Consider the following 24,834-nt stretch of genomic DNA (forward strand, 5'->3'; position numbering starts at 1 on the left):
CTCACACACTTGGGAAAAGTGAAAGGCAGTTAGCCTTTTGTGACCCAGCTTTTGTCCTAATTTTACTATTGATATTGTAGAGTATGCATGGGGGTAATAAATATGCCAAAGCTGCTGGAACAACAAAAGGAATGTGGGTGGGTTACAGCTGTACATTGTGCAACATCATAATAGTTAATATGGTATAGTTTATCCAGATCATAATGGGCCACCCTGAATATTGTGTGTCTAGTTCTCAATGCTTGTGGAGTACAGATCATAACTTGAGAGGTCACATCTGGTGGACCGTGACCCTTTTTGGGTTGTTGTATATGGTCCAAAAAGGTAAATCTTGTGTGTGGTATCATGTACTTCATGTCCCATCTCGAGCACTATATTCAGCTCTCAATGCCCCACCTGGAGTATTATTACTACATTTAGAGGTAAGCTCTGGCATACTGTGTCTCATTCAGGAGGCAGCCCAGTTATATGGTGTTCTGTACTGAAGGTTACAAGTCAGAGAGCTGGGTTATTTTCTGGAGCTCGCCTCTAGTGTATTGTGTCCTGTTCATGGGGAGACCTCTGGGGTACTGTGCCCAGGTCTGGAAGCCTCACCTGGAGTGTTACATCCAGGAGACACCAGCTGTACCACTGATATTAGTGCGGGCAAGCAGAGGGACTGGTAATATAGACATGTGATAATGTTACTGCCAAATGTGATGCCACCTTGCAGAATAAGCATATATAAGCTTATTTTGTGGTATTGTTTGTAACATGCTGGCCTCCAATTTATCAGAGATGTTACTTTTAGTGCCCACAGGGAAGAGGGATCATCTTACACCAGGTGCTGTCTTTGCGGACTGGAAAACGGCTCTGCCTCAGGAATGTTGCCTCTCCAATCATACAACCCCCTGATGGGCACCAATCAAAATTCACTTGTCAAAAACGAGGCATCTGGCAAAGCAACCAGTGAAACCCCCTTTGAACACTGAAATATGGAAAACAGCCAGATAAGGTTCTGTTGAGGTGATGAGGTTGAGAGTGGAGGGAGTGCAGCGAAGGGCAATTTTTCAGTGCTGCAGCCCTATCTACTCTGGCAGCCTTCAGCAGATGGAATGAAACAGCTCCTGCAAGTTTGGATACTGACTCCCATTTAAACATGGCTGCATAGCCTTGTGGTTGATTGGTGGGAGGATAAAGATTGGTCATATGGGGCTCCCATACCTCTGAAGCTGGCAGCAGAACAAAGGATAGAATTTCACATACAAATTCAAAGTTTCCTATCAGAATCTGAAAGATTCTAGAGCAGTCTGTCCCAGCATCACAGCACAGTACAGCAGAGGGGGCATTACGTGTTTAAATTTTGTCTGGTGTGCTCGAACACCAACTGAAGCTGCTGACGATCTGCCCCATGCTGCTTAAAGTTGCCACAAAGAACCGTTGCATGCAAAAACGGGGAAATTCTCGGTGCATAAAAACATATTATTCATGCCGGCACCCTAATTCTTGGCTATTTTCAGAAACGGTGGTCGGATATTTGGTCTATTTTGTTCCGAAGTCCAAATCGCAGTTTGCATTTGCATAGAACTCGAGACTCTTGGCTTGCTCAGGTTTGGGTACTGGGTAAGCAGTCTTAGGCAGTGTACAAAGGCACTGTAGGAAAGTGGCTCTGTATATACTGTTCCCAAATAGGTACAGTGTGCACAGAGTCCACAGTCCCCAGAGGTTTGGCAGAGGCTAAAGTTAGATATAACCTTACTCTCTAAGGTGGTAGCTTGGTCGACCAGTAAGGCAGTATCAGAGGACAGTGTAAAGCATTTGTTGTACACTCTGTCAGCAAATGGTCTCACACACTCAATAACTGATCTAGGCCAATGGTTTATACAAAAAATATATGGTTGTTTTATTTTAGAACCAACAATAGGTATTAAAATATACTTTCTCAGAATGAGATGCTTTAGTTAAATACTTTGCAATAGGCAATTGACTTTTGAATGCAATAGTTACAGTTTGTTGCAATAGGCAACACAATTTCAAACACAATAATACATTGAGCTCAATAGGAATTTTAAGTTAAATGCAATTGATTACTTTCAGGATTACTTCTCTAAATCCAGAACTGGATCCTAGATTCAGTCCTGGGGCAATTCTTGGAAACAAGTGAGTAAATACGTTTTAGTTACTGTTGTGATTTTTAAGCAATATTTTGGTATTTTAAAAGTTGTCACTTCGAAACTTTTTCTAAACAAATTACCAATGTTATACTATGGGAGGAAATTCACTTTGCAGTTAGGTGGGGCTATGGTGACTTTTTCGGGTTCAGTGTTGGATCCTGGATCCAGCACTAGTATACCACCTGTAAGCAGTTGATAGACTGCGTTTAGGTAATACAGGCAATTTTTAATGAATATTTGTAAGTTTGCAAAATCGACACTTAGAAGAAATTTCACAGAAAAACAGTCAATGGTTTCCTATGGGAGAAAGTTCAGGTTACCGGTAAAGTATGTTCTCGTTACTTTTGTAACCCAGTGCTGGGCTCCTAGGCTCAGTACTGGGGCATCTATTTAAAGCAGGTAAGTAATTACGTTTTCACAGTTGGTGCGATTTTTAAAGAATATTTGTATTTTTGCAAAAATTGACACTTAGAAGAAATTTCACAGAAAAACAGTCAATGGTTTCCTATGGAAGAAAATTGAGTTAGCGGTAAGTAAGGTTGTAATTACTTATCAGGGTCAGTGCTGGGAACCAAGATCCAAGCGATACCAAAGGAGATGATGGACGGAGCATTTGAGCAAATCAAACACTCACCCCCAGTCAACTGATCTGGGTTTAATCCATCATCATTCTTTAGCTCACTCCACCACCCCAGTTCAGACATGGCCATATGCAAATCAGTCTGACCCTGTGCCTCATGGGAACAGTCCAGCCCGAACTGCCAAGCCATGTCTTCCCTGGACCAGAAACAAGCATCCTGGGACCGGTTTCGGGTTCATAACCCTCGTCAGCCAGGCTATCTTGAATCCAGTGGCAAAGTGAGCAAGGGACCCACGTCTGGGCATACCCTGCCAACTTAGAGCGAACAAAGCGATACCAAAGGGGATGATGGACGGAGCATTTGAGCAAATCAAACACTCACCCCCAGTCAACTGATCTGGGTTTAATCCAGCACTGGGATCTCTCCTAATAGCAGCTGAGTATTTCTGTTTTCGTTACTCGGTTGATTTTAGGCGAATATTTTAAAGTTTAGAAACTCCATACAAGAATTTTCAAGTGAAACCAGTCAATGTTACCCTATGGAAGAAAAGTGAGTTATCGGCTTTTGGGTAAGTACTCGACTGGCAGAGTTAAGGTTCTGGGCATAGACTCAGGGGTCTCCCAGGGTCAGGTAAGTACAGTTGTTACACCCTCAGCGGTACAGGGGCAGCCAGGTGCAGAGTGAGTTAGGCCCAATGTTATCCTATGGAAGGCAGGGGTCCCTTGGTTGGTGGCTGCTGGCTAGCAGGCCACGTGGCTGTGGGAGCTGGGCTCCTGGTCACTTGCTCAGGGAAAAAGGGGAAGTAGGTAAGAGCAGAGGTTGCACAGCCAGGGCCACTCGGGCGGCTGGGTGCAGGGTGCTTTTGAGCTGTTGGGTGCTCAATGGATTGCAATGGAGAATATCAAGAACGAACAAAGGCTGCAAGCTCAGGGGCGAAGAATCTTCAGGTGCGACCACCACTTCGAGAAGTAAGTTGGGTAGTTGGAGGATAGGTAGGTACCCAGGAGCTGGGCACAGGTGGCCGCAGGGTGTCGGGTGAATGGGTGCCTTTTGGTGTCGGGAAATCTTACCCTCTGTTGATCGCGGTTGAGGGGGGGGTCCCTGGTTCTGAGGCTCCAGGCGTCGTCAGGAGCGTCGAGGTGGGTCCTTGGGTGACGGATTCTGGTTCACAATCGCCGGGGGGACGTCCTCGGGGTCTTGGTCCACTCCAGCACAGGCCAGGCTTGGCGGGTGCAGAGTGTGCAGGGTTTGCGGTTCCTCGCTGATGCCAGGGGTCTGTTACTTGCTTTGAGCAGTGCCACTGCTCGTGGGAGTTCCAGATGCTCAGAGTCACCAGGTAGCCAGGTCCTCCGGGGTTTGTGAGGTTGCTGGCCACGGGAGATGCCAGGATTTAGCAGGAGCAGGTTCGAGGGTCGACAGGCCGATAGGGCTGGGGCCAAAGCAGTTGGGGTCTTCCTCTTGTTAGCAGCTGCACGGCAGGTCTTCTTTCTTCTTGATCTTCCTTGCTGTTTCGTCATCTGGATCTGAGGAAGAAAGGTTCAGGGTGCCCCTAAATACTAAATTTAGGGGCGTTAAAGGTAGGTAAAGGGCAGGGACCACTGGGTCCCTGTCCTGGGGTGGGTACACCCCCTATCCTGCCACTCTCCTGTGAGAGGGGGGCAGTGGCCTAGTCCTGATGGGGTAGGGCTCCCCATCTTCAAGATGGCGAGGGCCCGGAGATGTGCTTCACATCGCCTCCCCCACCTGAGGGGTAGGGTTGGCAGAAGCTGGCAGAGGCTGGCACACCCCCCGTCCTTACTTGGGGTTTCCGGCCTGTCTTCCCGCCAGAGTGGGGGTTTAAAACCGGTAGGGGCCAGTTGCGGAGTACAGCAAGTGGCCTGGAGAAGCTCACAAAGGCGGCATGCATTTGAAGCTTCCCCTGCCCATCTTGGGGGAGGAGACCTAGCACCTCGCCCAGGAGGTGCATTGTTGAAGGCCCAGGAGAGCGGATGGCTCTCTACCCAGGGGTCCAGCAACATGTCTGCTGTGTGGCAGCCTAGGCAGCCCCTCAGACTAGACGTGGATTGTAGGTTAGGTTCAGGGGGCATCTCTAAGATGCCCTCTGTCGTGCATTGTACATCAAATCCTGCACTGGCATCAGTGCGGGTTTAATGTGCTGAGAAGTTTGATACCAAACTTCTAAGTCTTCAGTGGAGCCATCATGGTGCTGTGGAGTTCGTGTTGACAAGCTCCCAGCACCATATACTCTTAAATGGCTGCACTGCACTTACAGTACTCAGGAATGGACCTGGGTACTGTAGGGGCACAGGGCTCATGCGCCTGTACCCACACCACTGGCATAGGGGGGCATGGCACACAGGGATGTGTGCCATGTCGACTCTCTGTTTTGTTCTATACCCAGACACCCAGCCTGCAAGGACAGTGTGTTTGTGTCAGGGTACAGGGCCTCTAAGGGTGGCACAATAAGTGCAGCAGCCCTTAGAGGCCTTCCCTGGTCACAAGGCCCTGGGTACCTAGTGTACCATTTACCAGGGACTGACTTGTGGCCAGGGTTAGCCAATTTGGGTTTTAGGTTTCAGCACGGTTTTTAGGGAAGGAACATAGGCTCTGGGCAGCTGATTGGCAGGAGCCTAGGGCACACTCAGTCAAAGTACATTCAGCAAAAAGTGGGGGCATACCATGCAAGAAAGATGGCACTTTCTCACAGGCACTACATAATTCTTGCCTGGAAGTGCTCAGCCTGCCGTGTCCAGAAGTGTAGGTTAACCAGACTGACATCCTGGCGCTAACACTAGTCCTTGGGATACTACTCAACCTGCAGGTACGTAGTGGAGGAAGTGCTGGTAGAGGGTGGCAGTGTACTGCTTACACTAAAAAGTACAGGCAGCAGTACCTGTACAAACATGGAGTTGAGGCAGTACTGCTAAGGATGGGCTGAGACTGAAGACAGTACAGACAGCGAGTGGGGGTAGTACTGTGGAGGAGAGAGTGATGGTGGAGGCAGAAATGGCAGAGGCAGAGTGGAAGCAATAATGTTATAGACCAGGACTGGAGCTAGTACTGTACAGTACTCTGAGTGGTGGTATCTCTGGGGGTAGAAAATGGAGGAAAAACTTGTGCAGGTAGAGAGAAGAAGCAGAACAGGTATATCAAGAGACTTGAACAATCCTTTCAGCACCATAGCCAATATAGTCCCAAAGGTCAAGTTAAACTTACGTTCATGTCGCACTCGATGATGGATACGGCTTTGTCGGGCTTAGTCTCCATAACACGCAGCTCATAGATCTGCAATAAAAGCAGAAAACACAGACATATGTATCTAAGATGCCAGGATCTCACAGTAGAAGGAAGGTAGAAGCAGGGATGTGGGGCTTCAAAGGGGCCAGGTCAACACTTAGGACTCCTCAGTAGTTCCAAAGAAAGATTGCAGCCTAGCTTAACAAAAAGTTAGGGATTAGAAAACAAAGTATCAGCAGAGCCTTTGCGAACCACAGGGGCCAAAAGAAGGCAGAGCATGGCAGAGGCTCAGGAAGATTTAGGGGTCAGGAAAGGAAGAGATCAGTAAAGCCCCAGGGGCTGGGAAAAGGAGAGTGGGAACAGGACCTCAGGATAACCCAGAGGACTGCAAAAGGAAAGGAGCCGCAGGAAAGTGCAAAATGAAGGCACCAGTGGAGTGTCAGAAATCCTCAGCGATTAGAAAAAGGAAAGCAGTTATAAAGCTTGGAAACACCATAGGGGCTGGAAGAGAAAGGGGAAATCAGAGTACTGGTTGAACTTCAGGGAGAATATAAAAAGGAGCAGCAGAGCCAAAGGAAACCCTCAAGGACAAGGAAAAAAGAGAGACAATCAGTATGAGATTCAAAGCCCAAGATGGGTGGAAATTCTTGACTAATAAGTACCACTGGCAATAACTAGTGCATTCCATTCCTCTATATTTAACTTAATTGTCCCTTCATCTACAAGGCAAACAGTCTGAGCTGTGCCCCCAAAAAGTGATAACTACTCTGGATGGCAATATAAGCAAACCAGGCATGTTCGGCCTTGTTGGGCTTTATCCGTACAACTTGAAACTGTCGAGCACAATGAGGTTTGAACCCACAACTGGACAGCTCCCCATCCCGGACAGTATACTACAACTCTGCATATTCTGTTGCTCCCAAACTTTTGAACAGAAAAGAGGTCTTTACCCAACATGTACTCAGTACCACACAGCAATAGATAATTAATAGAGTTTTTCCAGCTTGATCACAACTTGCTTATAAGCACCCCATCATTCACGAAACACAAAAAATGACCTTGTAAAATTCCAAAGTAAACTCTTCTGGCATCTTATTTTTGGCATTATTTGCAACGTTTGGTAGTATGTTCCTCCGCTTTCTCAGGCGTCCTTTGATGTAATATGTGCTGTGCATCTTTTTTCATAGAAAGTTCTCAAGTTATCCAGTGTCATGCACAAAGGGTTTATGTAGCCTTTGTAAGTCTGGCATTCAGCAAGACCTACAGATTTTACTAAAACTATATAATATACCTAGTTCAAGGGCTTTCAGCCAGCCCTCTTTATCAATTGGTCTGTTGTAGTGTCATTCACACATTTCTTTCACCCACTACAGCATATAGCATGAGGCAGCGGGCTAATCCACTTCGGATATCAACTATCTTCGTTGTGAGTGTCGGGATTCTGCTCTTTCAATTGGAGCACATCCACACACGGTGCTAGGAACTACTTTAATAATTGGCAATGTCAGACCTACTGGCTTTGCCAAAGCAGTTTTTTTCCCTTGTAGTTTTGATTTCCCAAGAGAAGTACTGGTCTTAAAGTAGCAGAATGAAAACAACAGGACGGATGCATTATTCACACCTGACCTAGGACAGCTTGATATTTCTGTATTCCATAAGTGCGCTCTCCCTGCCACCCCTTCCCTGAAATCACTGAATCAGCATCCCTACCTTTTCATTGTAGTTAATGGCGATCACATCTCCCTTGGTCAGACAGGCAAAGTTCCGTAAGGCGTTTTCCAATCTTAGGGCAGAGTTAAGATGAAAGACACTCTTGTTTTGACAATATGCATCCAACGAGACATGCACGCGCTGGAAGGATCACCGACCTCTGGCGTCGACTAGAACATGGATGGACAGTGAACACTACCCCTTCCCTCCAAACCAAGAGGACTCGGACCATTGCGGAAAGGATACACTGCTTTGGGGTTAGTGATGTCCAAGAAATCTGGGCTCTGTGGCTGAAATTTGGAGTATGTGGCCACTTGAAGATTAACACTGTCCACCTGCACCAAACCGCCTTCTTCTAGGAGTAAGTTCTGCATCATCTGAAGAAACAAAGGGTGTGATTTAAAGATAGACATTGGCATCTGTAAGCAAAAAGCAGATACTGAAAAGAAAAGCTGTCCCTTCAGTATCCAAAAGAAACAATTGATGGACGGAATGCTGGACAATACAAACATTCACCCCCAGTCACAAGGATCTGGGTTTAATCCATCATTCTTCTGCTCACCACCCCACCCCAGTTTGGAGCCAGCCATATGCAAATCAGTCTTGACCCTGTTCCTTGTGGGAGCAGTCCAGCCCGAACTGCCAAGCCAGGTCCTCCCTGGATCGGAAACAAGCCTCCTGGGACCGGTTTCAGGGCATCACCCCTCATCAGCCAGGCTAGCTTGAATCAAGTGGTGTAGTGAGCAAGGGACCCACGTCTGGGCATACCCATCCCACTTAGGGCGACATATGCAAAAGAAACAATTGATGAACGGAACGCTGGACAATGCAAATATTCACCCCCCAGTCACAAGGATGGTCTTTTGTTCACCACACCACCCCAGTTTGGACCCAGTCATATGCAAATCATCCAAGACAGGACTTAGTTTCCTTGAAGACTTGTATTGCCCATGAATGGCTTCATTACCTGGCCTGAAACACCAACTGAAACCAATTGAAGCTGGGCTCACTCGGTTCCTCTTTTTACTTACCAACAAATGCTACAAATCGCCACAGGTGTCACATGCTTATCCAGCACAGGTGCTCAAAATGATGGGACTTGTGCACCTTCAACTAGAACACCAGTGGTTCTGTGGTTTCTAGTATCCTGTCCTTAGAAGACATTGCAGTGCCTTCCTTTGATACACAGACACACACACACACACACACACACACACACACACACTATGCTGGCAGAAAAATAAGACAAATCCCAGTGGATGGTTCTTTCTCAGGGAATGTCTTCATTTCTGCAAATTCATGCCTGCCTGGTGTCCATTTCAGAATTTTTCGGGGAATATAGTAATTTATTTTGAAACAAAGTATCCTTCTGGACAAAATTCTATGCACTTAACTATCTTTTCTTCACAGAACATCTGGTTGTTGCTCTTGCGCTGCACTAACAGAAATGTTTTAGTCAAGGGTTCCTTGCTAAAAGGAAAATTATTTTATACCTGAAGTTGTTCACCCAGTTGTGCACTTACCCAATGTGGAAGGTAACAGATGCCCTCGTCAGCCACAAACTCGAGCACACCACAGTGTGTTGTTCTGTCTGAATTCTTATTGGTCAACTTGAACAACATTGGGTAGGTTATGTTAAGTCGACCTGGAGGACAACAAAATGCAGTGATATCATTAAAGGTAGCACAATAAATAGAAAAGACTCCTGTGAGATGGCCTGGAGAAATGTACATATGGGCGGGTGATCTGTGGCAAGCTACAGAACTCTAATTTGTAGGACTTTCAAACGCATACAGTGGGTCTAATGCTGTTGAGTCAATCTCCGGCTGTTAAAATTGCCTTAGTACACATGCAGCACTTAAAAACTGAGATGCTTAAGTCTAAGCAACGATTGTGCCATTTGGCTATTCCATGGTGTCATTTTTTATTTAAATTTCCCTGAACAAATTCTCCCCTGGCCACCGAACGTATGATCTCTATCCTTCTCCCCCAAAGCATGGTGTCATCTTCTGCTTGTTCCTTTTGCTATCTCCCATGTCCTTGTTGATTTCCTCCTTTTAAGTTTAAAACGTTTTTTATTAAGACAAAACAAACCATGGGGGAGGGGGATAGGAGGGCAGGATACATGGAATACAGTCAAAGAAAAAGGGTGCAACTCCAGAGGGTTGGCAATAGGTAGCGCGGTGGGTCAGGGGGAAAAAACACAGTAAATGAAGGCTAGAAATACAAGCTGTGGAATCCCCGCACGCGTATCCGACACCCCAAATCTAAACAATAAAAACCCCCCCATCAACACCTCAATAGAACACAATCCCCCACCCCCCATCCTCCCAGTAACGAAACAACAACACTCCCCCCCCCCCCCCCCGTCCTATGGTCCCGCATCAGAGTAATCCTAACCAGGAAGCCCCGCACCCCCCCCCCCTCCCCGGGGGGTCCCCGTTTCACATGTAAGCTAGTCCGCCGGGGTCACCGGCGGCGTCAGCCTGAGCAGCCGAAGATACTTCGGGCAGGTGAGCTCCCGGAATTCAGTGGACAGCAGCGCTAGAAAGGGTTGCCACAGCTCTTCAAATTGGTCTATCTCCCCCGCAACCGTAAGCGACAGCTTCTCCATCCCCAGCACATGCCAGAGCCTATGCAACCAACCGGTGATGGAGGGGACGGTGGTTGTGCGCCAGTGGATTAGGATGTTCTGAACCGCAGACCCCAGCGCGATTGCGATCTGCCTACCCCTACGGGACTTCAGTGGGTACATTAGGTCATTGGGGAGGCCCAACAGGACATACGCCGGGAGTCGCGGTAGCTCTATCCCAAAGTGCTTATCCACCTCGTCCAAGACTTCCTTCCAGTAGGCGGTCAGCACTGGGCAATCCCAAAGAATGTGTGTAAGGGTACCTTCCTGCCCGCAGCTCCGCCAGCACCCCCTGTCAGTGTGTTTATGCATTTTATACAGTCTCTCCGGGGTGTAGTACCAGTATGTGGATACCTTAGTAAAGGTCTCCGTAAGGCCGGTGTGGTATGCAGAGTGCCGCGCCCGATACGCAATTTTGTCCCATTCCTTGTGGCTGAGTGTCCTACCCAATTCCCTGTGCCAACGCTCCCTCCCCGGGTTGTCATAGTGAAACGGCGGGGGTTGTAGGTATTTGTACAGATCGGTGATCAGTTTAGCGTCGGAGGTCCGAGTAGCCAACCACCTCTCATACGGTGTAATTGGACGGGCGGCGGTGGCACGCACCTGGGGCTGGAGGGCCCAATGCCGAACTTGCATGTAGCGCAATCTGTCCAGCTCCGTCAGGCCGAACTCCTGGCGGAGTTGCTGAAAAGGAACCACTCCTTCCGGGCCATAGATCTGGAAGAGTGCCCTGCAGCCCGCCCGCACCCAGTGCGAGAAAACCCCCGGCTCCATCCCTGGGGAGAAGTCCGGGTTGCCCGCAATGGGCGTGAGCGGCGAAGGGAAGGTGGTAAGGCCCCGGGCCTCACAGACCGCGTCCCACACCCGCAGGGGGACCCGCGTAACAAAGGAAGCGTAAAGATTAGGGGGGCGATGCGCGCGGCGCAGGAATGGAACCTCTTGTAAGGTGCGGCCCGCCACTGCCTGGTCTTGGAAGAGCCAATGTTTGTCGGACTCCCACCTGCTCCACTCCACCAGATAGCGGAGCTGTGCCGCCTGAAAATACTTACGGAGGTCCGGAATGCCGAGACCCCCCGCTTCCAGAGCAAGCGTGGAGAGGACCCTCTTCATGCGTGGCCTGCGGCCCTGCCAGACAAAGCGGGAGATGTCAGCCTGCATTTGTCGTATCCAGCCCGCCGGGGGTTGGAGCGGAAGGGCCCGGAAAAGATATAGTATCTGGGGCAACACCGTCATCTTGACCGCCGCGATTCGCCCCAGCCAGGACAGCAGGCCTTTGTTCCAGCGGCCAAGCTCGTCCTTGATCTTCCTGCTGAGGGAGGCATAATTGGCCGTAACCATCCCCGATAATGTAGGCGCCAGCAGAATCCCCAGATACGGCACCGTGGACGAGGACCACTGCATGGGGAAGAGCCGCTGAAGATCCCTCCTGGTTTCCACAGCCAGGGACACGTCTAATGCCATCGACTTGCTCATATTCATTTTGAAGCCGGCCACCCCCGCAAAGGCGTCCAGCTCTCGGAGGCAAGCAGGCAGCGACCTCCTAGGGTCGTCCAAAGTCAGCAGGACATCATCCGCGTAGAGACTGACGGTGTGGACGTACTGGCCCATCCGGACCCCGACGGCATCCGGATTATTACGAATCCTCTGAGCAAACGGCTCCATGTAGAGGGCAAACAAGAGCGGCGAAAGAGGGCAGCCCTGCCGCGTGCCGCGCTCGATGGCAAAGCCACCGGAGCTACACCCGTTGACCCGCACCGACGCTGAAGGATGCTTATAGCAGTTAAAGACCATGGTGCGGAACTTATCGCCGATTCCCAGTTTCTTGAGGACCAGCTCAAGATACGGCCAGTGAACTCTGTCGAAGGCCTTCTCCGCATCCACGGACAGCAACATCCGCTCCCCCGAGATCCTTGAGGCCTTCTCCAGAACATGCGTCACCCTCTTGGTGTTGTCAACCGTCTGTCTGCCTGGCACAAAACCAGCCTGGTCCGCCTCCACCAGGTCGGGGAGGTGTGGACTCAGCCTGGACGCGAGAATCCCCGTGTACAGCTTGAGGTCGACATTTAAAAGCGAGATGGGTCGGTACGAGCCGCAGAGGGCCCGGTCCTTCCCAGGTTTCGGGATTACCGCGACCGTCGCCCTCAGGAGGTCCGGAGGGATGGCTCCGGGTTCGGAGAAAGAGTTAAATAGCCGAGTAAGGACAGGGGCCACGGCCGTGCAAAAAGTCTTGTAAAATAGCGACGTGTACCCGTCCGGGCCCGGGGCCTTGCCATGTTTCAGCCGCGCGATAGCTGAAATCACTTCCTCAACATGGATGTCCCGCTCCAGGTGGTCAGCCTGAGCCGGATTCAGTACCGGGAGGGTCACCGACTCCAAATAGCCGTCGGCATCCCGTGGCGAGGAGGGCTCCTCAGCATACAGCGCCTCGTAGAAGCCGCGGAAAGACTCCGCTACCTCCGCGTCCCCGGAGACAACCCCCCCGTCCGCGCCCACCAATTCTTTCACAACGCTGCGCTGTTGCGTGACCCGGAGCCGGTGTGCTAGGAGCTTGCCACATCTGTCCCCCCCAGTGTAGTAGGCATGTTTCAAGCGTAGGGCGGCATACTCCGCCCTGTCAAGATCCAGAGCCGACAGGAGCTTCCTCGCTGCCTTCAACTGCCTCCACACCCTTGGCGCCCCCGTACGGCGGTGGACCTGCTCAAGCTCCCGGACTTGAGCTGTCAGCTCATCCCTCTTCAGTTGCCGCTCCCTATTCTCAGCTGCCGAGATAGAGATGAATTCCCCCCGGAGGACGGCCTTCAATGCCGCCCACTGTGTCGCCTGCGAGGTGTCAGTGTTGCTATTGTGGGTGAGATAGTCCTGTATGACCTCCCCGATGCGTTGCACCACCGACTTTTTGTGTAGAAGGGTATCCCGGAGGCGCCACACCCCCCGAGAGGGGGAGGCCGCCGGCCACTGGAAAACGCCGGTGACTGGGGAGTGGTCAGACAGGGTCAGGACCCCGATGTCCGCCGCCGTGGCAGCGGCACGCATCGGTCCACTCACCAGGAGGTAGTCCAGCCGTGAGTAGGTTCGGTGTGCGTGCGAGAAGTAAGAGTAGTCCCTATCCGTGGGGTGCATGGAGCGCCAGAGGTCGTGCAGATCCATTTCCGCAATCCGGGCCCTCCCAGCCTGGGACAGTTCCCCCGTCTGCGGGAAGCGCTGCGCCGATCTGTCCGTCGCAGAGTCAAAGACAATGTTGAGGTCTCCCCCCAAGATAATGTGGCGGTCGGGGGAAGCAGTGACATCCACCAGCGCGGAATCTAGGAAGCGCTCTTGGTGATCGTTTGGGCTATAAACGGACCCGACCGTAAATGCTATGCCTCCCAGGCGCATGCGATACGCAAGGAGCCTCCCCTTCTGTTCAGCACACTTATGCAACACCTCCCCCCGAAAGGAGCTCGCTAGGAGAATGGCTACCCCCGCCGTCTTGTTCGCTGCCGAGGAAAAGAACTGGGTAGGGAACTTAGCAGAGCGCATCCTATGGCAATCTCGGGGCAATAAGTGTGTCTCCTGCAAAAGGCAAATGTCCGCCTGCGTCCCCTCCAGCAGCGACAGGATCGCTCTGCGCTTCACCGGGTTGTTCAGACCCTGAACATTAAGGGTCACTACCTTTAGGCCCGGCATTCCTCGCGGGGGTCGGGAGCGCCATGCAATGGGCAGGGAATCAGCGGGTGGGGCGCGCGGGGCCACAGCGCAGGACAAGCCAAAACAAAGCGGGCATAGACAACATCGGACGGGACCTTCCCAACCCCAAAAAAACCCCCTCCCCCACCCAAAACCCAACCCTGGCAACTAGCCACCCACAAACTCAAACACCCCATAGTCTCAGTCAAGCCCCAAAACGGGCAAGTCCGTAGAAAAGAGCAAAGTGGACGTCCAGCCACTCACCCCCAACCGTTCCCCCCCAACCCCCCCGCCCCGTACCAAGCTTGTCAAGAAGCTAAAGACATCTCCCCCCGGAGTGTGTGTTAGGCCGTCAAGGCCACGCTAGAGGAGCCGGTCGAGTCCCCGGCCGCCACCCTCAGGGCGTCGGCCATGTCCGCTCTGATGGTAGGGGAGTCCGGGCGCCCCACACTGGTCGCTGAGCGCCGCCTCGTTGACCTCCGCCGGTTCCGTCTCTCCGAGGACCTCCACGACGGCGTAGCTCCCTCCTCCTCCGCCGCCGTGAGCCCCAGGACACCACAAATGTCTTGCAAGGAGCGTAGCTGGTGTAGCACTCCATTCCACCGAAAAATCAGGCGGAAGGGGTGACCCCAAGAGTACGGCGTCTCATGCTCGCGTAAAAAGTCAGTGGCAATCCTAAAGGACCTGCGTTTCTGCAGAGTGATGGCGGAGAGGTCCTGGTAAAGCGCCACCGGCCGATCCCGGAAAGTCAGGGGCTGTTTCCTGCGGGCTTCAGCCATGAAGCGTTCCTTTAGTTGAAAGTCGGGCAGGAAGGCCAGAATGTCCGGTGGAGGTGCCGATGACTGGCGCTGCCGGCCAACCCTGTGCGCCCTGTCAATGCTGATGGGAAAGTCCGCAGCTTCCCCCAGGATCTCTCGGAACAGGGCCCGCAAGTAGCTCCCCAGATCGGACCCCTCGTCCGCAGTCGGCACGCCACGCACTCGGATGTTGTTCCTCCGAGATCTGTTCTCAAGGTCCTCGGAGTGGGCCTGGAGCTCCACACACTGTTCCCGGAGGCGAAGAACGTCCTGCTGGAGGTGGACTATCTCCTCCGCTCGCTGTTGGCCCTCCGTCTCCGCCGCTTCCACACGCTCGCCAAGGCCCTCCACCTCCCTGCGTACTTCTCGGACCTCGCTGGCCACCTCCTGCTTCAGTGTCTGGAAGTCCTCCCTGAGGGAGCTGAACAGTTCCTCCATAAAGGCCCTCGTGACGGGTGGCTCCCCTCCAGTCACATCCGCCGGAGCCCGGGAGGGCCCCGGCGAGGGCTGCGTCCTGTCCCACAAGTGCTGGGCCCTGCCAAGCATGTCCGGCAGGGTACGGTCCCCTTTCTTCGGGCCTCCTCTTCCAAACATCGCTAGCTCCGCAGTCGGGCACCGATCCAGGCACTCCAGGGATGCTCAGCCGCCGGCTAGCACCCGACCTGGGTATCCCCCACAAGTGAGGTCGCTGCGTCACAGGTGACAAAATGGCGGCCCAGTCCGGTCACCGTCAGCCGCAAGAGCTTGTGTGAAACAACCAAGGGGGCCGCAGCAGAGGGGTCTCATCAGCACATCCCTCCGGTAATCAGCCCAGCAGCAGCGGGGGTCGCTTGCATCCAGCAGCCAGGACTCCGGCGAAGGCTGCCACCACTGCTCCTTCGGGGACAAAATGGCGGCCGGGCGGAGCAGGCCAAAACGACCAGGCCCGACGACACCACCGGGCCCCCCGAGGCACCCCACAGTAAATAAGTTCCACCACCGGCCCCCGTCTGTCACGCACAGGGGCCTAGATGGTCCAACCCCATCAGGGAGTCCGCTGTACCTCGGCTAGGGGTTAGGGCCTCCGCAGTGCGGGGCGTCGCCGTCACCAGTCTGAGTGCCGGGGCATCCGTCCCAAGCCTTCCACACCGTCGGGTCCCTTCCCGCAAGGCTCCTTCAGTCACCGTCGAACGGCGGGCCAGATCCCCTCCAGATCGCAACTTTCAGCACCAGGCCCAGCCGAGGCGCCCGGACAGCTCTCCAATGCGCTCCGCCCCTCGGGCTCGCCGTCGTCGGTCCTTGGTCTCGATCGAACTTTTGGGGGGGTTCCCCCGAGGCGATCCGAACCAAAACAGCACCAATGTGCACCCCTGATGCTCCGCCACGCTCCTCTCCCGCGCTGAGCCTCAGCGGGGGGAGAAAAGCATAAGAAAAGGGCTCTAGCTTGGCCGGGCCGGAGGAGCTACGGGAGGAAGCGTCCGCTCACCCCGCCATCTTGGCCACGCCCCCCGCTTTCCTCCTTTTAAACCCTCTTTCATTTTGATATAGTCAGACCTTACTAATTGGCTGCCTGCTCATTGCGGCACCTACCAGTGGCTCTAGTTCCACTTCTGTCTATCCTTCCTTGGTCAGCTTCGCTGCAGGGGTGCCAAAAAAACCGACGTCTATGTTGGAGGAAGGAAGGGTGGACCCGGGGTAGGTTGTGCCGTATTGAGGTGCTTGTGGAAGGAATGGGACTCAAGAGATTGGTGAAGGCTCGTTGGCGTAAGCTGGAAGTGGAACTAAATAATGAATACAGAAAGAGGAGGAGCAAAGGCCTGCCTCCATGGGAAAACCCTAGCCAAAGGAGCCAGTTCTTCAAATGCATCAACAATACATCTTTCGGTCATACGTTACTTTTTCAATTGTAGTTAATTGGGGGTTCACTGAAGATTGTAACATGAGAAAATCCATCAATAGTACAGAGACTTGGACCCATGTAGGACACCATTTGATGTTGCAATTATGCCAACAGAACCCGATGATGTTCCATTGATGGCAAGGGTACTTCCACCAGGCTTCACTTGTAAGTGATTGGGTTTTCCATGATTTATACACACTGCACATCCTCCTCCCATAACACAGCCAATGTCTGTCTCCCAGTTCCGTCTGACCATGCATAAACAATCTCAGAGCATGCAGTGATTTATTGGGAACCAAATTCTGTAATGAGTTGTTCATGGGCAAGTGCTAAATCCAATCAGGAACCCTAGTGAAGAGTAATGAGAATCACTGCCATGGGTATGACATTTCTATATAAGAAGGAAAATCAGGCTGTAGGAAGACCGGTGCTGTTTAGACTGATCAGCAAACGACACATGTCCACACAGTCACCCTACAATCTTCCCAGGTGTGCAATGCACAAGCAAATTATAAAACAGGCACCAAATGGAATTAAAACACAACTTGGTTTACATCCCAAATATACGGTTAAGGGTCAGGACAGACTACTAACGTGGTTGACCACTTGGTGATATCCTGCTGAGGACTGGCAGAAACGTCCCAGCAGCCACTAGAGACTGAATAGACAAATCTAGCCTACAAATAAAGCAAGCAGAAACAGAAGGAAGCTTTTTCTAGGGTGCCAGCTAGTAAGCTTTCAAACTCAGCTTCTTATGGGTTTTAGTTGCATATACTTACTGAGCTGATCCAAGGCTGATGGTGGCATAATTACTACAGAAAAAAAGAAAAAAAGACAACATTAAGTAACTAGCAAACATCACGCGCTACATCCTGCAGTGGGTCGGTGGTGTGCTCTGACCCCAGCTCTTCATTATTATTACAAATGTAAAACAAATCATATCAAGGAGAACAGATAACCTTGCTCCCGGACCAAGCGCCCCGCTAAACTGACAAGTGCAGAACGTTGTGTAGATGCCACAGAATTCGATGAATATCAAATCCAGCAACACATTAAAAAAAAGGCCCCAGGTTCAGATTAAGAACCTCTGAGCTTCACGCTGTGAGACTGTTTCATGGCAAACAGTGTAAGGCTCTCCTAAAGCTTTATAGGTAGGGCAATCTTTTACAATCTGCCCGGAATCAATAGTGAGCCCATGAAAGCCCTACCTCTCCACAAATGTTTTACTTCTTTAACAGAATACTTAAACTGGGTCTTTAGGCCGTACCAATGCAGGGTTTTATAATCCTTGGTAGGGTCCTGACTCTAAATCCCAATGCGCAATCCCTACTGTATCAGCCTGTGGGTCCAACAGGTGACCCTGGGCCTGTGGGTGCACGCGCCAATGGAAATCATGACTGATGTCAATCAGCTCTGTGGTATAAGGCCATGAGGACTGGTACACCCAAAGGACACTGTTGTGAGTGTCCTTTAGCATCCAGCATCAGCACCCACTGCCCATACATAAACTGGTAGAGCATTTAGATCTCCCGCTAGGACTGCGCTCAGTGCACCAGGCCCTTCTCTCTGACTGCCAGATTCTTGCTGTCCCTGTTCAATGGACAGTAAGGCATTGAACAAGCCCTCACATCCTAAATTACTTTATGGACAGGGATGGAACCTTTCTTGTTTAAAGTGGAACCACAGTCAGAGGGGTAAACCCAATGAAATCTTGATACACAATATCTTCTATTCAGGCACCCGAGCCTCATTGGATGCAGTTTGTAAAGAAAAACTATATTAAAACTGCTAGTCAACATTTCGCCATTGGGTCAAAGAAGAGACAATGGTATTGGCCAAATCACTGGCAGGTATTTCATTTTTTAAACCAATCGTTTTTATTAACATTTTAAAGCAGATCTGTACATATTTTCTTGTCCCCGTTATATTTACATTGGTTCAAACCTTACATGGCATATACATACATATTATTAGCAGACATTTTGTTGAGCCCTGCAGAAATGCTGAACCGACCCTGCTAACATTTGAAATTGAGACATTTCGGGTACTCAGAGATCTCAGTATCAGGGGCGTTAACCTACTGTTCTATCGAATGACCTACCTGATCTTACTATACGGTATGACTGGATGGCCTCCATTCTTACAGTTCTTGGAACACATGTACTGCACATGAGAGGAAAGGCCAGCCCAGCCTGGTGCTTTGAGCCAGTGACAGGTTAAGGTTTCAGGAGGGTAGAAAGGCTCCTTGGAAAGTAGTTAACGAGTGTGGAGGGTAGGTCCCACATATCTTCTCTACTAATGTATAAAACTGACTGAATATATATCTATAGATAGATAGATAGATAAGAAATGAGGCTCTGGCTAGGCATAAGTCAGTCAGTCACACGTCAACCACATCCAAAACCTAACCCCTTCCCAAAACTATGGGCTAGTTAAGCTCTTGAGATTAGTTTATGGTCATACAATAAGAGACAATACAAAATCAATCAATAAATGCATATTCATCATAATTGTGGGACCCCCGAGATACTCTATGCCAAAGCAATCTCTCGGCCTCAGCACCTGGTCACTGTCAGGAGTCGGAGTCACTTTATAGAGAATGGAAGCTCTGCCAAGGTGCAGAAACAAAATGTCCACTTTGCCCAGTCAGCCCCAATTGTGCCCCACTATAAAGGGTGTTTCCCCTGCATTCATTAAAATGTACTCATTTCTTCATTGGTCAGGTCTGATTTTTGTTTGGGCAAAGTCGCCACGTTGGGTCCAGCAGGACGAACAATGGAATCTCCTACACCATAGCGATGCCAGCTTACCATACAAACACATTACACGTGCAGCTCATTCTATGCACTAATGTTTGCACACTCTTAAAGCAGGCTGGATGCATTCTAGAAGATCCTCCACACTTCAGTAGAAATAAATCTGTTGCTAGGTAATTTATCTACTGTGACTCATCCAGTAAAAGATGGATAACAGATGAGACAATACATATTCGATTCTGGGTGAATCTGGAATTATTTGAACCACTTTTACAATCCATTTTTGTATAACGTCAATTCCTTATAGTTGCTGATACCTATTTAAGATCTTCCTTCACAACCACTAGTTATATCAGTGCACCGCTCATTGCCCAGTAGGGAGACTAGTGGTGCACTGGGATAAATAAGAGAGTCAAAAGGGTCAGCCATACCCCCTTCCCATCCCAAATCTCTCTCCCTACCTCTGCCCTTTGCTTTTATAGGGCCAGAGAATCCTTCACTAAACACACACAGTGCACGGAGCAGAAAAAATAAGCTGAAACTATTTCTGTATTCGTTTGGAAAACGTTCCACTAAGTATAACATTTCATATATATAATGAATTTGAAAATCATGCATAAACATAAATAACACATCCACACACACACACACCCCCCGTAACCATTTACATGCCACAAAACCTGAGTATTGTGTACACACATCTGTGCAACTGGTGCTCAACTCACTAAATTACAATTATTTTTAATGCAATCAGCATATTGATTGGATATTGCTGATCTGTAGACAGCTACATTAAATTGGAATGTGCATGAAGATCCCTCTTCCTACATTTTACAATTCTCTACATTGAACATCTTGTGATAATGAGTACGTTTTGTAACTATAGCGTGTTTCGGCTTGTAGCACTCCAATTATCACTGCATAGACCCCAAATTTGAGCTGTGTGGTTTCAATATTTTACCAACACTTTCCCTGTCTTCAGTTATCGCAAGGTATAAAATGAGGAGTAAAACAAACATAGGGCTTGATTTAGAGTTCACCGGATGGGTTTCTCAGTAGCACACGTGATAGATATCTTGTCCACCGTATTACAACTGCCATTGGATATAATGCCAGGGGCGTAGCTTGGTCAGAAAGATTGGGGAGGTGAAGCTTCAGATTTCCCAACAATCAGCTGGCATATCTTGTTAAAATACATTATACAACACGCAGGGTGCATGAGAGTGAATTAAGGGGCAGTGGAAAGGGAGAGGAATGCAAATTGATAGGAGTACTACGTGAGAGGAACACAGTATTTTGTAAAATGACCAACATTTTAAGGACTTTCAAAACAGAGATCAGAGAGAATGTGTTTGTGTTTTTGTCAGTGTGCATGCAAAAATGCCAGTTGAAATCCGACAGACATCACCATACCTAATGGAAAGCACCTGTACCCAACTATTCATCAGAAAATAAACTTATTAGGGGGTTGTAACACCCCCCTAAAGCTAAGCCCCTGTATAATGCACTTGTAATATGGCAGATGGATATCCGTCACGTTTGCGATGGATTAACCCTACTGCTGAACTCTAAATCTGGCCCATTGTCACATCTTGATAAGTCTTCATGCAAGCGGTGGAAGCATACAAATGACAACACTTGAAGCACATACTCTTTCCTCCTTTCTCCACGTCCGAGCGGTCATTTGGGCCGGCCAGCATGGACACCGAATAGCAGCGGTACGTGGTCGAGAAGCGGTTCTGGAAGACCCGCGGGATCGGGTGGTCAAACATGTTGAAGGAAAACTAGAAAAGAGAAGGGGGACAACAAGTTAGTCATCACTAAACGTATTCAACTGACACGATGATCACTGCCAAATATTACCACCACTCGTAACTGTTTTAACAGAGACAAGGACAAGAAAGATCAGACTGGGTGAAGTGTTGGATAAGTTTCAATCGTACGCATATAGATTGTAGGCGTGAAAGCAAATTCCCCAAAAAGACACTTCTATACCCTATGGGAAAGCTCCAATAACTCGTGGTGCTCAATCAGACAACAAGTGAGATTGGTAGTGTACTACTTATTTGGGCCAATTCTGAGCAGCTGTCAGTATCAGCCTTCTTGTGCCACCTCATTAGCACTGGGCTGAACAAGGTCTGGAGTGATACCAGTCTATAGCATTAGATGGACTGGGAGAGTCGGTTAAGCACAGTGTTGAAGGGCTGTGCCACCCCCAGACATCCACCCAGTCAAGAGTGACAGGGCTGGAAAAGGATGGACATCCTGTTCAGCACCAGGCCATGCAAGGATATTGCAGCACACATGCAGCTATAGCCAGGGGAGTGGTGTCAGCAAACGAGGACATAAAGAGGGCTATTATGAGGCATGCATTATGTCCGACATATGCAACTTGCCAGGTCAGGCCATGGACACTCACTCTGAAGCAACAAGTAAGTGCAAGACCCATGGTACCTGCAGCCAAATATGAGACAATGGATGAGATTGGCAGACCACAAGTGTCTGCTAACGATGTAACGAGACGAACAACCATTTACAGGGCCTGAATATGCATTCTTGTTAAATTCTAGCCATGCACAAACCCTTATTTATGCCTGGGTTAGAATTACGAGTTATTTGTTATTTAACGCATTCGATAATTGTCAAATGTGTTAAATAGGGCAACCTTTGTTAAATTTCAACAAGTCAAACCTGCCGAAGTTTAATGACGAAAAACCATACTATATTTACTATTATGCGGGTTTGGAGCATTAAACAAACACCAAAATCGTCATGTTATTCCCCAACAACTTGTATAGATGGTATTTATCGCACTCGATAAATAACGTATTCCATGGTATCGCTAACATGTGTGATAAATACAGCCTATATTCGTAATCAGTCCTTTAGAGACAGAGTTCAGAGAGTGGCTAGCCTATAGGAAAATCAGCAGTTTGGGTGACAGACACTCAATAGGATCTCCGCGCTACATGTAATCCTAAATACCTGCTCTCACTCAAGCCCTCCATACCCAGTCCAATCCCTAGTTCTTTCTAAAATAAAGTCTGATTCCTTTTAAGGCAGTCCTGAAGTTGTAGCGAGGCTCATCTCAAACACTAAAAGTACAGATCACTTATCACCTACTGTAAGGGAACAAACTTTTTGTCGGTTTACCCCCCCACTTTTTCCACCATTTTGACAACTAGGTACTGGAGTAATGGCTCTGAAATACCCTGAGCCCTGTTAAACAGGACTCCGTGCATGAGCTCTGATTCTTAAATAGGTGCATATTTAATTGGCTTGTCCCCAATTAGCATAGCCCAACTTACTCGTAAGTCCGTAGTATATGGTACCAGGTGCACCTAGGGACTCTAGGTTGAGTTGTCTCATGTACTGAAGCACTAGTTCAGCCACCACAAGTACGACAAGATAAAACATGGTTCCCAGTCTGCCACTGCAGACTGGAAGGGCAGTTTTGAACTGCTAACTCAACTTTGCCATTTAAGATAATGGCAAAGCCCCAAACCTCCCTTTTTAATACAAGTAAGCGCCCTCCCTTCCCAAGGGAGACCTAACAAGCCCTAAGGCGGGGTGCTGTATGTTAAAAAGTGAAACATGTCCCAGCAGTAAACACCGTGCATTGTTATTTTTACAGTGCAAATTCTAGAAGCACAATTAGTAAGTACTGAGTTACAGGCTAACACCTCAGCCCTGCTAACTTCTGAATGGGACCAATAAAGTTTGGTACTGTATGGTAGCAAAAGAATAAGTGCATTAAAATTGATTTAATTGGTTACATCGAATTTATATAACACTGGTGGGCAAAATGCAACTTTAGAAGTTGCCACTTTAGTTGCCCAAGGTTTCCAGTGCCTGTTTACTGTTGCACTCTGAATCTGTCCTGCTAACAGTCTTCTGCACTCCTTGGAAGACGTGCTAATGACTCCCAGGAAAGGATACAAAAGGAGCCTGCTCTGGAAGGAGGTGTCACCTCTCTCCTTCAAGAAGCCACACAGGTGTTGGACCAAATAGCGAGCTACAAAGGAGAAGCTGCATTTGAAGGGCAAATGGGGAACCCTTGGGAGAGGGGCTGCCCCACTGTTCAGCCAGACAGGCTGGAGCTAGGGACAGGAGAGAGAAACCAGTTGCCAAACCAGTTTTCATGGGGCATGTAGCCACTTTGGTAGCCACACCTCTGGGTTGGCTAAGGAGCTGCACAGGAGAGGAGTCCTGCCATATTTGAAGTGGGCAGAATGGTTGCATTCTGGGAGCTATATACTTATTACAAAGCAATATAATATGACCCCCTTGTCTATGTCTGGGTCCACGAAGGACTCTATTTCAGGACCACAAATGTCCCTACTTAGGATCCTAGGCGCCCCACTTTTTCTGCCCAATTGCTCTCTTATTTGGCCCCGAAGTGCTCCATACCACTCTGCGCCCCTTGGATGACTCTCCATGTCTTCTAATTGTCCCATTGATGTCTTCCCCTTGATAACAAAAAGCGTGCTCCCTGTACTTGTCCCAACCATCAGACGCCCCCTCCACAGGTCCCTCTATGTGGCCCCATGTTCAATGCCTATAGATCAACAAACGTTCCTTATTTATGCCATCAGATGTCCCCGGTTTAAGTCACTGATCCCCAAGTTGTGTCGAAGGTTAGAATCTCCCCACATGAAAGACTTACCATGGTGGCGGGGTGACAAGGGGGCTCTAGAACTACTAAGGTTCTTCCCTCTTCTCCAGGACGCTTCTGTCTTCCCTTTACAGTGATGATAATAATAATAACAACCAAACTGTGCCGAGTGTCAGAGCCGGCGTCATGGAAGATGGACCAGCATGACCAGCACTGTCAGGCAGCGTACAGTACTTTCTTCCGGCGGCCACCTTGGACTATAGCTTGATTCACTGTAATCATACCTTGGCCTGCACCCAGACCTCTATATTTATTACACAAATTACACCAACTTAATAACAACGAAACCATTTACATTTTCAAGTTAGTAAAAAGACATTGGTGAACTCAACAATAATATAGTAACAAGTAACATATATCTCGACGCCTCTTACTATGAAATGCAAAAGGTTCACTGTCTTACTATTCTTTTAGTTTAAAAAGTCAAAGTTACTTTAATGAACATCAATGCATCATTTTTACACTTACTAAACAACTTTCAATATGGCGTCAACGTTAACCCAGCGGAATGAATTTATCCAGTCCTCTTTCTATGCAAAGCGGCACAGTGAGAGTGCTCTGTCACTGGGCTACTGCTGGTGGTTTTTTGCTCGGTGTGTCCATCGCAGAAGAAATAGGACTAGAAAGAGCAATTTTAAATGTCTGTGGTTGTTACAAATGGACAGCGACAACCAACTCAGCTGTGACAGCGTGTCACTTATCAAAAATAAAACAAAACTGCAATTGAACAGTCCAGGGACGGTGGAGT

The 24,834-nt window shown here is 49.3% G+C and overlaps 1 protein-coding gene across 1 annotated transcript in view; it reads right to left on the reverse strand.

The window, feature by feature from the left end:
- The window catches only part of UFD1 (ubiquitin recognition factor in ER associated degradation 1), a 76,260-nt gene extending 51,958 nt beyond the window's left edge, over positions 1–24,302 (reverse strand). Inside the window, exons 1-7 of the mRNA XM_085633663.1 lie at positions 24,078–24,302; positions 21,063–21,195; positions 17,435–17,467; positions 9,205–9,326; positions 7,928–8,058; positions 7,682–7,754; positions 5,951–6,019 (exon numbers count right to left, since the gene is read on the reverse strand). Coding sequence (XP_085489789.1) covers positions 5,951–6,019; positions 7,682–7,754; positions 7,928–8,058; positions 9,205–9,326; positions 17,435–17,467; positions 21,063–21,195; positions 24,078–24,080 — 564 coding nt within the window. The 5' untranslated portion in view covers positions 24,081–24,302. The remainder of the gene's footprint in view (positions 1–5,950; positions 6,020–7,681; positions 7,755–7,927; positions 8,059–9,204; positions 9,327–17,434; positions 17,468–21,062; positions 21,196–24,077) is intronic.
- Positions 24,303–24,834: the final 532 nt, after the last annotated feature.

Source organism: Triturus cristatus, chromosome 11 (genome assembly GCF_964204655.1).
Source record: "Triturus cristatus chromosome 11, aTriCri1.1, whole genome shotgun sequence".
NCBI lineage: Eukaryota > Metazoa > Chordata > Amphibia > Caudata > Salamandridae > Triturus > Triturus cristatus.